The sequence below is a fragment of the Sus scrofa genome, chromosome X (assembly GCF_000003025.6).
Source record: "Sus scrofa isolate TJ Tabasco breed Duroc chromosome X, Sscrofa11.1, whole genome shotgun sequence".
Classification (NCBI taxonomy): domain Eukaryota; kingdom Metazoa; phylum Chordata; class Mammalia; order Artiodactyla; family Suidae; genus Sus; species Sus scrofa.
The window spans coordinates 27,677,529-27,695,044 of record NC_010461.5 but is presented as its reverse complement, the minus strand read 5'-3'; the positions used below and the strand labels follow the sequence as shown (position 1 = coordinate 27,695,044).

The 17,516-nt window shown below is 35.6% G+C and overlaps 1 protein-coding gene across 17 annotated transcripts in view; it reads left to right on the top strand.

Annotated features, from left to right (window-relative positions):
• Positions 1 to 17,516, top strand: part of DMD (dystrophin) — a 2,622,506-nt gene that overhangs the window by 1,955,684 nt on the left and 649,306 nt on the right. For all 17 annotated transcript variants that reach the window (XM_021079543.1, XM_021079551.1, XM_021079550.1 and 14 more), the window contains 1 exon segment: positions 14,638 to 14,755. In XM_021079543.1, the coding sequence (XP_020935202.1) occupies positions 14,638 to 14,755 (118 nt within the window).

Sequence of the window (17,516 nt, the reverse complement as noted above, 5' to 3'; positions counted from 1 at the left end):
CACTTTTTTTTTTTTTTTTTTTTGTCTTTTTGCCTTTTCTAGGGCCACTCCCGCGGCATATGGAGGTTCCCAGGCTAGGGGTCTAATGGGAGCTGTCCGGCCTTCACCAGAGCCACAGCAATGCAGGATCCGAGCCACGTCTGCAGCCTACACCACAGCTCACAGCAACGCCAGATCCCCAACCCACTGAGCAGGGCCAAGGGATGGAACTCGAAACCTCATGGTTCCTAGTTGGATTCGTTAACCACTAGCCATGATGGGAACTCCCAGAGTTCACTAATTTTTTTTTTTTTTTAGAAAATATAACACTTCTGTGAGTTCCAGCTTCCACCTCTTATTAGGGATGTTCAAATAGACTTTTGGTACCAGAGTGAAGGAAATGCAACAGTACACTTGTCCCGCCTCTGGATGACTTTGGTTAGAGCAGGTCAGCTGTGTAGAGTGGATTATCACTGCTTGTTGTCTTCTGTGCTTTTTATTTTTTTCTTTTTTGGCCACTCAAAACATATGGAATTCCCAGGCCAGGGATCAGATCTGAGCCACAGTTGTGACCAATGCAGGTGGCTCCTTTAACCCACTGTCCTGGGCCTGCATCCTGGAGCTGCAGAGATGCCACCAATCCCATTGCACCAGAGTGGGAACTCCACCTGGGCTTTCTTGATTGCAGAAGTTTGTAATCTTTGTCACTGGCTCTCACATAGCACTGAACCAGTTCAAAGAAATATGGCGCATTGTGAGAAGCAGTTGAATGCTAAATGATAGTAGAGGTAGACTCAGTAATGGCTCCAAAAAATGTTCATGTCCTAATCCCTGGAATGTGTAACTATGTTACCTTACATGGGGAAAAGGACTTTGCAAAGGGCTTAAGTCAACGATTTTTGGCATGGGGAGGTCTTCACGGATTAGCATAGTGTGCCCAATGTAATCACAAAAGTCCTTAGAAAAGAGAAGGCAATGTGATGATACAAGCAGAATCAGAGGAAAATGATAAGATGCTAACCCATTGACTTTGAAGATTCAAGTCAGAGCTATAAGCCAGGAAATGCAGGAAGCCTCTGGAATCTGGTAAAGGCAAAAAAAGTGAATTCTTCCCTAAAGACTCCAGAATGAATGCAAGCTCTTCCAACACCTTGATTTTAGCCCCTGGGACCAATTTTTGGACTTTGGACCTCCAGAACTGTAAAATAATGAATTTAGGTTGTTTTAAGCCACTAAATTTGTGATAATTTATTACAACCGCCATAGGAAACAAATACAGCCGTGAGCATTCAGTAATAACTAATTTTACACAATTTTAATTGAGCTTTCTTATTGAAGTTTATTTTTCTTAAATATAAGGAGTCAAAATATAGAGAAAGTGCCCTGATCCCTCCATTTTAACCATAGAAATACAGATTTCCAATATTTAAAAAATAAAATTTTGACTGTAATTATGTGGAATAACTGCAATAAAGCAGATAAAAAGGAGAAAATGTCCATTTAGAAATGAAGTTGGAAAAAAATGAGGAATAAATGAAACAATTGTGTAGTTTTGCCCTTCGGATTTTTTTTTTCTGCATTTGTTTAATCCATTGCACTCAGTTTTAGAAACTGACCTGCATTGAAGCATCTATAGATTCTTTGGCTTGGGAAGCACAGTTATAAGAGCAGGAAATAAAGAATAAGTTTGAGGAGAGGAAACAGAGTAGCTTATAGAAAGATCTTGAGGGTGTGTGGACTGGGTTAGGCTTAAGAGTTTTGCAGACCCGGTTGAAATGCTTTCCTGCTTCCAACTGGCTGGCTGTCCTTGACGGAAATTATTAATCTTCTCTGAGCCTATTTCCTCATGTGTAAAAATGGATAAAATATCCAGCTATGTAAAGTTGTTGTCAGAATTAAATAATGATGTTTGTAAAAACACCTAGCCTAGCTCCTGCTACATTGTAGCTACTTAAGAAGTTGTAGTTATAATGTAAGGGAGAGAAGCATTGGCAAAGAAGGATCTTTAGGTTTCATTCCACCTCCACCACCTATTAGCCTTGTGACTTTGCATAAATTATGTAATCTCTCTGCACCTAGTTTTCCCTGTCTTTAAAGAGAATAAAAGCATGTAGTTCAGATGGTTGCTGTAAGTTAATATATGTAAAGTACTTAGGATGATGTCCAGCACATAGGAAACACACAACATCTAGTTGTTATTTTTGTGTTGTAATTGTTATGCTGTAGGAATCGGAATTGTAAAGCAGTGAACTTTTTTGTGGAGTGGAATGACAAGTTTTAAGAGATATTTTTAGTGAGTCCTGCATTTAAGTGGAGCAAGATTAGGGGCAGATAATTACTCTTTAAGATTACAAAATAGTTATTTGTTAAGCCAAAACCATTCAATCATTCACGTCTCTCAGATTCCCTTTCTAATTTTTTAACCTTCAATTTTGTGCAGCCTCCTGTACAAATATTTAATGTTCTTGATTCCCCGCTAGCAGCTCATGTAGCTTGAGTCACTTTCATCATTACGTGTGTATAATAGCATCCGTTTTGTGAACCAAGGGCTTGGAATTGGCTTTTGCCTTTAGCCTGCATAGCTTTGTGAAGTTTTTATTGAAGTATTGACCTCATTAACACCTGCTCTGGCCACTATCTTAGAGAAAACTTCCCCTAAAAACAAGGTAGATCTTTAATACAATAGAGAGAAAGCGAGGGGGGGAAAATGAGATTGAGGTATTAGAAATTGGAACCAACAGTACTGATTTATTTATCATTATCAGTTTTTGTCCCTGCCTGAGCTCATGCCACTAAAGTGTCTGAGGCAGCAAAGGGTAAACAATTTTGCTCTCCTCATATAGGTAAAATAAGGAAAAGGGATAGAGAATTCTTATCGTTAACATTTCTCCAGGGATTACTGCTGCGTTTTAAATTACTTAAAATGTATTGAAATGAGTGTTAATAATAAGCAACCTTCCCAATAAAACAGTGAATTAAACTTAACTCTTCCTTATAATGTAAAACAGCTCGGTTAGGTATGCAGCATTGCAAAAACCATTTTAAAATTGATTATGCTTACTCTTGGAGGCGATTTACAAGCTCCCAGTTAAGAAGCTGTGTGCATTTTCGTTTGAGCAATGTGTTTGCTTGGAACTATGCCACATCAAGCCATTCCCTTCAAACTGGGCTCCTTTCAGCTGCAGTGCAAGTGTGTGATTTACTGGCACATTGTGCTAATGTAGACCCATTTTTATAGGATGAGAACTAGTTACAGTCTAGGGAATTGAAAAGGATATCTGAGATTCCTCTCTATAGAATATGTCCCCTCTTTTAAGAGCTGTTACACTGGAAGTTCCAATTGAGTTAAAGGCTGCTGTGCTCCTACAGGGAAATATCTTCTATTGTAATTTTTATATCCTCCAATAACAGTAAGTTCTTTGTTTACTGAAGAGAGGTTTTATGTCATAAAATTGTATTTTTTGACAGAGAAGCAGATTCATTGTTTTATTATAAAAATTTTCTTCTTACAACAGCAAAAGTAAATAGCTCATCTCTTAACTCCTGATCAATGTCTAACACCTTCTACCCCCAGCAACACTTCACTGCAAGTATATTAGCACTCTGCAATAACAACTCTACTCACCTACCAAGAAATGATCTCCATAAATGATTTACAGCTAAACCAGGACTTAAACACATAGCACCCAATCAGAGGGAGATTTCTCTCTTCCATAGTCATATAATTTCTGAGATGAAAGAGATTAATGTCGGTCTCTGAGAATATGCAGAGTATGCTGTCTCTTTTGAAGCATGAGACCCATTTGTTGAGCTTTTCTTCCCTTTTATGTGTGTCCAGATCATCCACATCACACTACTTGGAAGTGAAAGTGTGATATGGATTTGTGCATTTCTTTCTTGTCTATTCAGATATTGCTTCCCCTGTGTGAGGGCACACAGGTGTGTGCTTGCTCACTTGCTTGTTCACTCTCTCTCACACACATTTTTCTTATAAAACTCAAAGGGGTTTCCTAACCATTAAAATAGCCTTCCTTAGCAAAAGCGCATGATTGTTCAGTATTCATATATTGTTTTCACTTCCTAACAGTCAAAGCTTGGTGAAGTTTGAAGGTTGAGACCTGATGGGTGAAATATATTCTGCATGATATATTCCCTAATCACTATTACTATAAAGAAACCCAGACTAGCCAGCCATATTTGACTAATCTGTACTGAAGGTATCTGAATTCTTATAAATATATTTATTGATTTAATCTCCCCAAGATTGGTTGATATAAATGTAGTTATCCTCATTTTATAGATGAATAAACCGAGCCTGATTCTCTCCCTATATATGCATCATGAATTGTCCAACTATGCCAATTATTTTGATAATTCGAGTCTTAACATCTACCATTTAAAGATAGGAAAAAAAGCATTTGGATGCTTGAATTATACCTATTTACTGTGTACATGAGTTTAATCACCTTTTGATAATCACCCATTTCTCCACTTCCTTTACTTTGTACAGGTAGTGTCACAGAACAGTGACATCTCTGGCTCTACCTTAGTTTATTGGTGGCTGGAGTTGGAAAAAAAATATGGTTCTTTAATCAATACTTAAATAAGAAGCATCTCTAAAATGTTTTGAAGACATGAAAATGTTGAAGAATTTTTAACACAACCTTTTGTTTGCTTTGACTCTTTATTTATTGAAGGGATTAGTATAGCACTTGTTAGGTAACGGTCAGGCTCCATCCCTAGAAACAAGAGTATCATGTGAAGGCTCATTTCCCAAGGAAAGCATCATATGTCTAATGCAATAATAGACTAAAAAGAGGACACTGAAAAGTTAGGTTCAGAAAATGTGAGATCATAATATTATATGAAATTTCTTGTTACCACTGACAGTAATCTTTGAAGTTATATTTCTGGAGAGATCCCAATTTTCTCTCATATTCTGAAAGTCTCTGTTTATTCTTTAGAGCAACACTTTGAGAATTTAACAAGGCATTCTGACTGTTTCCTTGTTTCTAAATTGAAACTACAGTCCCTCTCTACCACCATCCTATTTAAAGTAATATTACAGATGAGATAAGAAAATCTGTTTAATAATTCTCTGGGATAGTTCTTCACAAGCAGTGGAATTAAATTTATTTTTCTTATCTGCAATGGAGTTGTTATTTCCTCCTGAAATAAAAGGATGCCTGAGGTTAAATTAGAAATGTTTTGCATGTTTTTATGACAGGAAATTTAGTCAAAGAGGAAATAGATGAGATCTTTCTTGGATTGCTGCAATTGAATTTTTCAGTCCTCTCAATCCTGTGAAATCAGATTGTTATGATCATTATATATACAACTACAGATGTGATAGATTCATTTGAGTAATTAAAAAAAAGGAAAAAAAACAAAAGGAGGATGCAATGGTATAAGGTTAATATTTCTAAAATGCCACTTTTATTTTGAACACTCCTCTTTTCCTAAACCTCCAAAGATTCCACATGGCCTTCAACATTGTATCTTTACTCATTCATCTGGTATTCAGAGCACTCACTTCCCTTCCCAGCTTGATCACAGTCATCATAATTCTAGTCACTCCTGAGCTTCCCACCCCACTTTTGCCCAAGCACTCTAATTTTTTTCAGACCTCCCTACATTGCTGTGAGACTATTCCCTGCCCTGGAATCCCCTCTCTTTCATCTCTTGATCATTATTAGTCCTTTTCGTCCTCCAAGTTATAGTCCAATTTCCTGGCCCTCTATGTCACTTTCCCTGAACTTGCTAACATTAAAATCTCATTCTTCAGAATCTCGTTAGCATAGGTTCTGCAGTCTATGGACTATTACATTTGTCATTTACATATTATCTTCTGTTATTGGCTAACTGCATATGTGAGCACGCATGGGTGGACCTGAAGGTCATCTCCCTAACTGCATTGCAAGTTCATTGCAAACTCATTGAATTCATTGGAGCTGTTCCTTTATGCCATCCTTTATCACCCACAAGGTACATACTCTACTGTGGTGTCTTGTATGTAGAATACTGCCAATAAATATTTCCTGCCCATTTGATTAATCGGTGCTCAATTATCTATCAGCTATAGCCTCCTTTATCTGGGATTTATATAGGCTTTGGACAACAACTTTTGGATGCAAAATCAGGATGTTCTGTACAAGGCAAAATATTGTGCATAATGCCCTCAGATAGTTACATTTCACTATTCATGTGGTATAATTTGTCCTCCATTTTATTAATTTAAATTAATTCAATTTGCTGTATAGCTTACTCTGATTAGACAAAAGAAAATTTATCTTGACCAGTTGAAGTTAGAAAGATTCCAAAATGGTGTTGTTCCAGATGGAACATAAAATGAATAATGGAAAGTTTTGAGCAGGAATAATTTATAATATATACCCCCCCAAACACACAAACACATATTGTAAAATGACTTCAGTTTTTCCTTTCCTTTAAAATATATGTAGAGATAAAAATTATATCACTTTTTATTGGGTCAAAATATCAAGAGCCTGCAAATGTGATACATGTGACAAAAAAACTGGTCTTAAAACTGCCCCAATTATCCTTTGTCAATATGCTAAATTTTCAGAACAATAGAGTTTCAAGACATGTGAACAATGGAGAATAACTAATAGATCTAATATTGAATAGCTAAAAATATCAGCAGCCTTTCTAACAGCTTAGAACTGTATTTGCAAATCACTATCAACATATTGTAGCCTGAAATGCTTCCATCTTCTTGACTTTGGAATTATATTTCAAGTTTCCAAATTTAGACTACATTATTTATTTACTGGCTTGTGTAACTGAAAGGCGTTTTCATTTTTACATGTTAGGTTTTATGAAATGACAAGTAAATCAGTCCTTTAAGTTTTCTCTGACAGAACAACTTGAAAACGATCATCAAAATCTCTTTTTCAACAAAAGGAAAGAAATTATTTTTTAAAAAAACATACTAATAGTGGATTAGCTTTATAAGAAAGGTCTCAAATGTTGGAGGCTGAAGCACATTTCTTAAATAGCTACCACATTTTTCATTTTTAAAGCTAGCCAAATGATTAGTAATATTTGTAATACTGATAAACACTGTTCGATACAAGGATGTGGTAGTCTAGTAATTTCCACACCCTATGAGCATGGAATTTATCTTGTAATTACCTTTCTTGTGTCATAGTTTCCTCTTATAGTATCCAGTCAGTTCATCAATTAACACTTTTATTTGTGGTTGTGTATTGACTGGGTTTCCAGGAGGGGACCAAGAACTAAGAAAGGTATTTCAGCCAGAAAGAATAAGGTGTCTAAATGTGTGAGACGACAAAAAAATCTTGGCTCATATAGCTTCAGCTTTTCTGGTTTTCATTGCTTCCTACTTCCCCATGTTAAAATCCAAACATCTCAAACTGATTTTTAAAAATCCAATCATAGATTACCTCCACTATGCCTATTTAAGCTTAGCTCCCATTTTTTTCCAATGAATCCTAGATACTAGCCAGCCCAGTTGAGATTTTGTTTCATTTCCATGCCTTGACTCATACTTTCCATGCCCTAATAATGCCACCCCCCCATGACCTAGCCGAATCTTTCAAGGTTCATCTACAGCACCATCTCTTCTATGAAGTCTTCTCCAAGAATTCTGATATGTGGTCACTCTTCACACTGATTCCTTTGAATGATTGTTTCTGTCTTTACCATTCACCTTGGTCATTTTGCTGGACACTTTCTCATATCCACTTTCTAACTTCCTGTGCTACTTTGGGAGGCTGAATAATATGGGCAGCAGCAATGGGCTTGCTTACCCATTGGTTGACTCCTCCTAATGGGAGGTGCCAGTGAAGCAGAGGGTGAGAGGAGAGTGGGTGAGGGGATGACTAGGTTTCTTTACTGACAGCCATAGCTCCTGTCAAGAGGTCCTCTCCGTGCAGCTACTTCTCAGATGCTCTTAAATGTACCCTCCATTTAGCCTTTCAGGCCTTGAGGAGGAAATACTTCCCTTCCTGGTTTAAATAAGTCATTTGTTTATTGCAGAAACCCTGACTGAATCAGTACATAATAAATTAATCAGTTAAAGAGTGAATTTCCCCTTGCATGATCCCGTTTCATGTTCCTATCCCATTTATTCACACCTGTATAATAATTATACTATATGATAGCTATACTAGATTAGACCATAGTATAGGTACTTTATAACCATATCCTAATATCATAAGTCTCCAGTGTGTGAACTCTGGGGCCAAATTGCCTGTAGTTGAAAGTTTTGCCGCTTATTAAACAATGATCCTGGACAAACTGCCTCTTTTACTTTCATTTTACTTATCTGTAAAATAGAGATAATAATAGTTAGCACCTACCTCTTAGAGTATTATGATAATTAAGTTAATTTGTATTTAGCACTTTGTTCTTATTATAAAACAGAAACTGTTCCAAGTGTTTTATAAATATTAACCCTATTATTTCTCATAACAAACTTAAGCGGTAGATACTCTAATTATTTTCATTTTAGGGGTAAAAATGAAAAAGTGAATAGTTAAGCAACTTGCTGAAAATAATAAAGTAAATGGCGGCCAGGATTCAAACCTGGGCAGCCTTACTCTAAAATCCATTTCCATAACCCCTAATCTGTGATAGATTTTTCTGGCATATAGTAAATGTTCAATAACTAGTAGTGTTTTTGTTTTTAACATTATTTCCCACTGTATTAGTTCTTTGAGACTTTAGTTTTTGCTAGATTGTGAGTTCCTTGAGAAAAGAAGCCAAGTTTTAATTTTCTATATATATTATTATGTGAGTACTTGGCATTCAGTTAGGAACTGCTGGTAGAATTAGTTTTTAGCTATTTCAAATGTATTCCCCACTCTAACTTTAGGTAAAACTAATACTTAGCTAAAACTCAAATGGTGGTTGCCACAAGCTGGGGGCTAATGGAAATGAGACATTGTTGATCATAGTCTACAAACAGCAAGTTATAAGATTAGTAAATTCTGGAGATCTAATGTACAGCATGGTAACTATAGTTATAAATAATATATACTTGAAATTATCTAAGAGAGTAGATCTTATGTGTTCTCATCATGCACACACACACACACACACACACACACACACACACACACACACACACACAAGGTAACTGTGAGATGATAGATATGTTAACCAGTTTGATTATGGTGATCATTTCATAATGCATACATATATCAAAACATCAAGCTGTAGACTTTTATATACAATTTCTACTTGTCAAATCTACCCAAATAAAGCTGAAAAAACTTTTTAAAATGGAGCTAAGACACACACACAAATTTGTGTAATTGGGATAAAGAAGACGTGAGGACCAGGTAAGCTCCACTTCTTTCAGAAGACTCTCCTTGACCTCTAAATTTGGTTAGATATCTCTGCTGCATGCTTTGATAACTCCCTGTGCTTTCCCTATCAGAATACCCACCTTAGTTTATTATAATTGCTTATTTACTGCCTGTCCTCACCACTGGCTCATTTTCCCCTTGGTAATAATAATTTTTCCTCCTTCACTGTCGTATCCCCTGTGACTAGCTCAATGACTGACACAACATAAATAGTTTAAAATATTTGGAAAAACCCAAAGTGGAAGACATTCTACTAAATACAAAACAATTAATGATATGAAGTTCAAGGAAAGGCAAATCACTATTTCAGATTAAAGGAGACTGAAGAGATAGGACAACTAAATGCAATGCATGAGCCTGGACCAGTAAATGAAAGGCATTTAAAAGGGTAATTTTTATACTGTGAATAAAGAATGGAGATTAGATTACAGAACTAAAGCCATATTAAATTTCCTGAATTAGAAATCGAGCTGAGGTTTTGTCAGAGAATGCCTTTGTTTTTAAAAGATAAGCACTGAAGGGAGTTCCCATTGTGGCTCAGCAGTAATGAACCCGATTAGTATCCACGAGGACAGGGTTCAATCTCTGGCCTCACTCAGTGGGTTAAGGGTGCAGTGTTGCTGCAAGCTGTGGTGTAAGCACTGAAATATATAATAGTAAAGGGTATCCTATCTTCAGATTATTCTCAAGTTGTTCTTAAAACAGTATATATAATATTACATATACAGATACTTATATATATGTAATTTTAGAATGGTAATTGATAAAATGTGGCAAAATATTAATAATTAGTCAATCTGAGTGAAGGGTACATGTGAGTTCTTTTACCATTCCTACAAATTTTCCATAAGTTTTAGATTATATAAAAGGAAAATGCTTTAAAAAATTATTTCTTGAATGAGTGAAAGAGCAAATGGATAACCACGGTTAGAAGGTGCTTGTGAAGTTCCCAACAGAGTTGCTGTTAGAACACTGAGAGAAGTAGGGAAGTTATGTCTAGTAGGAAAATAGCCAAAACAGTTTAAAACGTAAATGAGAGGTGAGAATGTGGGAAACAATAAAGACAACTTTGGCTTTGGCCAGTCTATTTGGAGAGGCATCCAAATACAAGAGTAGAAGCCAGAATGAAGGTGCTCAATGAAAGCTAGACAGATGATTAGCATCCTCACACGTAAGTCTCTTTCAGTTACTAGAAGGGTTCCAATTTAGGACCGACCTGACTTAAATGCTTATTTTCTTCCATACATAAAGTGGTTCTATAAACTCTTTCACGTTGTCAGTCTTTAATGTTCATTTTTAAGTTGTAAATAAAAGAATATAAGGTGTCCGCTTTTTACATCCATGTAAGTTTAATTCATGCTTATTTCCTGAAAACGGCAGTAACTGAACATCATGTGGGCTTTTGTTGTAAATTTAACTATGTGAAGATTTTTTTTGTAAACAAATACTAAAAATATAACAAGTTTCTGGTTAAGGTCTTTGCTTAGACATATAAATACTAAATACTCAATGACATACAGAATTTTGTATCTAAGTATTATTTAGTTAGAATGTCATTTTAACAAACACCATTACAAAGTGTAGTTCTTTCTAAGAACCTAAAATGACCTACTTCTAGTATGTATGGCTTCATTGTTTAACTCCCTTTTTCATAGGAGTGCTATTTATAACTACTTCCCACAACCCTGGGGAGACTCAGTGGGATTAATAACTTCTGATTCACTTTGTATTTGAAGATCTTTTTCTCTGTTTTTGCTCAGCTAGTGGATTCCATGATGAATTCTCATCTCCAAGGGGTAAGCTGTTTTTAGTAAAGCCCAGTAGCTGGCTTATGACTCCTTAGAAATAGCATTGATCCTTTCTTCCCTTGTGTTTTTTCTTCCAGAATGATAGATCCATGGAGACATGTTCAATTACCATGCTTAGGTACTTTTAAGCATGTAATGGTTTTAGTCTTTTTTACTTAAGTTATAAGTATCTGGACTCATATCAGAAAAGAATAAATAAGCATAATTAGTGTTCTACTTGTTTAGCATGACAAATATAGATGACTAAACCTAGAATAAAGAAATTGAATGACAGCACAGGGAACTGTGTCCAATCTCTTGGATTAGAACACGATGGAAGATAGTATGAAAAAAATGTGCATATATATATGACTGGGTCACTTTGCTGTAGAGTAGAAATTGAAGGAACATTGTAAATCAATTATACTTTAATAAAAAATTTGAAATCCAAAAGAAGACAACTGGAGATCATATGAGGATGAAGATCAGAGTAGAAGCAGTGTTTTAGAGAATCACATCTGGTATGAGCACCAGATTGGGAGCAGAGAACAGAATTTCGTAGATGTATATTTTGAAAGTGGGAAGTTTGTGTAATGATTAAATCTAAGGTGTTCTCTCCTCTATGGATGGCTCAGTGGAATAGAGATGAAGGTCTTTGTATTTGAGCAGTTACAGGATTATAAAATTAAGTTGTCAAGTCCAAGAATTATAATAGCAAATAAATTGAGTACACTCAAAAGAAAAAACAAATGAAAAGAGAAAATAATTGTTCCTCTCATTTCATGCATTCTGTTTTTTAGCAAGGTCTTTCAGCCACTGATTGTATAGTATCTTAACAAAAAACATATTAAATAAATGCCATACTCAGACACTGCCCTTGATTTCTGGAAAGAAAATCAAAGGAGAAAATTTCCATTTTGCTCTCCTGAGAAACTACTATTTAATTAGTATATTAGCATCTGATAAATTTCATATATATATATACATATAAACAATTATTTTTATTGTACAGTTTCTCTTTTGAAATGAACATTTATATGCATTGACCAAAAAGTGGGATAAAATTACAGTTTTGTTTTGAAATATTTTAGAAAGGCATAGTTTTATTGCAGCTGTTAATCTCCTTAGATTTTTGAAGGAGACTGCTTCTAAGGATGTCATTAATAATCTTCTCAGGTGCTTACAAAGCATGTGTCTGTCAGCAGAATTAAAGAATCACCCAACTAGAGAAGAGGTTTCACAGTACCTTGAGACCTATTTTTGTTCATTAGAGAGGAAAATGGCTTGTTTTAAGTCTAAATTGACATGCTTGCTAATTTCAGCAGTAAAAGCTATTCATTGTGGTCAGGTTTAATTTAGAGCCTGGTAAGGTTCAGATTAAAGTTGATCAAGTTACTTCTATAACATACTTCTTAAACGAACTTTATAATCCTAAAAGAAGAAAATAGGTATAGTCATCATTGAGTTACATATCCAGGAGTGAGAAGCAAAGAGTGCCCTGGTTGTTTGAAGATGGATTAACGTTAAATCAAAGAAAAATGATGATAAGGTTAATCTTTGCTATATAAAAATGTTCATGTATTTAAAAATACAAATTTTTATTGAAATTTCATAAAACATACCTAGTGTATTCTTTCACCACTGTATTCATAATATCTAAAACAGTTCCTAGCACTTGATATTTATAAAATGAAAGAATGAGAGTATAAATGAATTAATGTGTGTACTTTGTTAGCTGTGTATGTTTAGAGTCCTCTGTTAAATTTGAGGGGAATATTTGACTTCATCTGGTTTTCCAGGTAAATCTGTTTTTTAAAAATCTATTGAATGTATTAAACATTTTAGAGCCAAGAATTTCAAAGTACCTTTTCAGCTTTCTGTGTTATGGATGACCAAAGTTTAACTTTCTAACCCTGGAAAACATCTTATTTCGTAAAATTTGTCTGCTACTCTATGGTTTCTATTTTAGCATTTATTCAGTACTCTCCAACTGACTTATGACACTTACTTCAGTAGCTGTCTTTGGCAATTTGTTCCATATTTCAAACACACTTTTGTGTAAAGAAACCATAAAAGTTAGAAACCTGAAAATTGGATTTTTCTTTTGAGCAATCACAGTTTATAAATGTGGAAAATTTGTTAAAAGTTAGCTCCTCCAATTTCTCAATATAGAGGGGAGAAAATTCTCAAAATATATATGTACTGTTTGCATAAGTTTTTCCCATTATTTTAATACTACTAAAAGCAATTGAGCTCAAATCACAAGGCCTATTTCCCTATCTCTTCACAAAAGAAGCACTACAGAATGATAAAAAATTGGCCTTTCTAAATACAAATGTCCTTAGAAATCCAGCAGCAGTCAAAGGGCATAGCAGATAACTAATTTTCATAAACATCACCATCTACCACATTTCACCTCTTTACTTTCATTGGCCTCATCGGTAGTAGAAAGAGCATAGGATGTAAAACTGTAAAGACTTCTGGCTTAGTTATTAGTGTCATTATTAGGAGAATCAAAATGAGAAAACAGGTGTAAAACATCTATCAAATAGTGGTTTTAAACTAATAACAACTATTAATTATACCTTCCCAAATTAAAATAAAATGTATTCAGTTTGAGTACAACAACAAGGGAGATATCTTATTTTCCCAAAGTTCTTTGTAAATGTCACTGGCATTTTGGCCCAGTTGTATAGAGAGAGTAGATGACAGAGAAAATAGAAATTGATGGATACTTGATGGAGGGCTGAATTTATTAATAAATTATATGTGTGAGGGGGGGCTTCATTGTATTTGGTACTTTTATTTAAAGGAGTATTAAAGTCAGTTGCAATATAGAATACAATACTAACTTCTAGTCTGATGCTTCCCAGACTTGCCTGATAAGAATTAAGTAGAAAATTTGTTAAAAATGCAGATTTCCAGCCCTCTTCATTCCTACTAATGCATTCATTCTGAAGCAGGTGATTCTTATTGGAGACAATTTGGGAGAGACTAATTTAGTGCATCTACATTGCCTTCTCATTTTATACTTGAGGAATTTCAGGAGCAAAGAAGTTAAATAAGTTACGTCTTTTAAATAACTTCTTTGCTTTTTCTGTTTCTAAAATATACACTTTAATTTTGACACTGAACAGAGTGAGATTACAGGTATAAAAAGCTATCTTTCTCTTAAATACATTGTCATAATTCAAAATTACATTTCTTACTCATGGCACTCATATATTGGTTTAAGTAAACCCAGGTACCCTAAAATAACTCCATCTAAATAGTGAAGGAAATCTATAATCAGGATTTTCACTTTACATATTTCTGGTATCTAAAAATGAAACATTTCTTGTTAAAGTGTTCTCTATAAAGCCTTATACATTAGAGGTTTATATACAGTAACATGTTTTTTTATTATTATTTCTAAAAGTGCTTTAGTTGGTTTGAAAATTACACTTTACTTTGCATTCCATTAAAGGAATGCACAATGCTGGAGAACCTCAGTATTGTTGCATTTGTTCCTTCAGGCAACACTGCAGGATTTGGAACAGAGGCGCCCCCAGTTGGAAGAACTCATTACTGCTGCCCAGAATTTGAAAAACAAGACCAGCAATCAAGAAGCCAGAACAATAATTACTGATCGAAGTAAGTCTTTCTTTCTTTTATTTACATTCCCCATGCCAGGGATAAAACCTGAACCATAGCAATGGCAATGACAAATCATTAACCACTAAGCTACCAGGGAACTCCCAAAATAAGTCTCTTTTTTTAACAGGCATGTGAAACTTAAGAAAAGACGTATGAAAATTTTCTAGGATAACTTAAGTTCATATGCCTCCACAAAATTTATAAAAATAGTGCTAAAGACAGAGTTCCTATCTTGCCTCAGCTATAACGAACCCTACTGATATCCATAAGGATGCATGCGGATCTGATTCCTGGCCCCTCTCAGTGGGTTAAAGATCCACATTGCAGCATGCTGTGGTGTAGGTTGCAGAGGTGGTTCGGATCCCATGTTGCTGTGACTGTGATGTGGGCTGGCAGTTACAGCTCCCATTCAACCCCTAGCCTGGGAACTTCCATATGCCACAGGTGTGGACCTAAAAAGACAAAAAAATAGTGCTAAAGAATTGTATAACTGGAGTTCCCGTCGTGGCACAGTGGTTAACGAATCCGACTAGGAACCATGAGGTTACATGTTCGATCCCTGGCCTCGCTAAGTGGGTTATGATTCCGGTGTTGCTGTGAGTTGTGGTGTAGGTCGCAGATGTGGCTCGGATCTGGCGTTGCTGTGGCTCTGGCATAGGCTGGTGGCTACAGCTCCGATTGGACACCTAGCCTGAGAACCTCCATATGCCACGGGAGCGGCCCTAAAAAAGGCAAAAAGACCAAAAAAAATATTGTATAACTATTGTAACTAAGTTTTTCAGTCCATATCGTTATTTTTTCAGTAACTGCATGTAATTCCATGCAATAGAGAAAATATAATTTTCATCAATCCAAGCTTATATAGTTGCAAAGCATGAAATGGTGGATATGGTGAACATAGGTGTGGCAGAACATTTGATCCTCATTTGTCATGTGTCTAGGCTGGCATCCATGGAGACGCCGCTCTCTCCCTCATATCCTCAGTTGTTGGTGTAAGGAGGCCGTTGCTTCCTGGACCATATTTCTCTCCTGTATGCAGTGGTACTTTCAGATCTAGACATCTCTCTGCTCTTTGGATGCCCTCCTTGTGTAATATCAGAGATCATTGCAATATCAGAGATCATCAGGTGGGAACTTTGAGAGGCTGTTTAAGGCCCATCTGCCTAGATAATGCACATGCTTTTTTCTTCTTTACACAGAGTGATTCAGAGTAACTGTACATGGTGCCAGGAAGAGGGCTAGACAGAAGGTTAGGGGAAACTGCTCTCTGTCCTGTTTCCCTTAGAGGTTTTCCTCAGAAATGAGTCCCAGGTCACCTTTGCTATCAGATTTTCTTGGATCTCCCTGGGTCTCCTCCCTTCCCTCCACTTCCCTTCTCTCCTGTATATCAGTATTACATTTTCTTACTTCCCCTGCAGTACCCCATCATTTCCTTTCCCACATCCAGAGGAAATCTTTTCTAGTGGAGTAATAGAGAAAACTTTTGTTTAATCATCTTTTTTCCTTCCAAATCTTTTGTCTTATACCAGGCCTAGGCTTTTGAAACTTAAAAACCAATAATCTGTGTGTTCATAATATATATTCTGTTGTGTCAACATTTCCCTAAGAAAGTGAAAGCAGAATGTCTGGTTGCCAATATGTTGGGGGAGAGGGAAAGGTAATCAGAATCGAAGGTTAATATTTGGAAAATATTATCATCCATACTTACATTTGTTAGGTAAATACTTAGTGTTAATAGCAATTATTTATTGAGTGCCTCCTAGGTACTCAGTATTATATTGTGTGTGGTATGTGTGTTTCTATATGTATGTGTACATAAAATCTTTACAAAATTATCTCAGTTAAATTTCATAATTCCAATTTTATTGATGAGGAAACAGTTTCTGAGAATAGTTAATCAAGTTGCTCAAGCTTACAAAACAAACAGAGAACATAGCTTAGAATTTGCCATTGTCTCTTTCTGCCTTAAAAGTCTGTGTTCCTTTTAGAATGTTTGCCACTTCCTGTCTTGTTTTGTTGTTTTTGTTAATGACCTTAATCTCTAGGATTAAGGCTAGATACTTTTTCAGTCTGTACTTATGGATGTTTTGATTCACTTCCTCAAGACATTTCCCTTTTCAGTTATAGTGATTATTAACTAAAATAGACTCTTCTTTATTTTGAATTTTTAACTCTTTAGTGTTGATCAAACACTCTTTTTGAATATATGCTAACGAATTAGTTGGGTAGCGCTAGCCATTATAACAGGTAAGCTCCCAAATCTTGGTAGTTTACCAAAGTAGAAGTTTTTTGTTTGTTTGTTTTGTTTTGCTTTGTTTTTGTGTTATGATGTAGTCCAGTGTAAGCAGCTCTTAATGAAAGCATTCAGGGACCTAAGCCACTTCCAACATTTGTGTCCAGAATATGAGTCTTACGCATTGAATGGGCAGATGAGGCATGAGTATTGATCATTGGAATTTATTATAAGCCAGGCTTGAACGTAGTAATTCTGTTCATAATCTTTTGGCTGGAACTTGTCACATGGCCACATCTAACTGCAAGAAAAACTGGGAAATGTTGTCCAATGTAGAGCTCAGGAAGAAGAGAAATTAATTTGCTAAGAAACCAGTTGATCTCTCCCACAGCTCATTTGGACAGGAAGAATGCACTTAAGTTCTTTAGTTCTATGTAACAAACAGGAGGTCATTTCTATAACAAGCAATACAAGAGCAAAATTGCCTTGTAATGACCAATGTACATAGCTGTCTAACTGATGGAA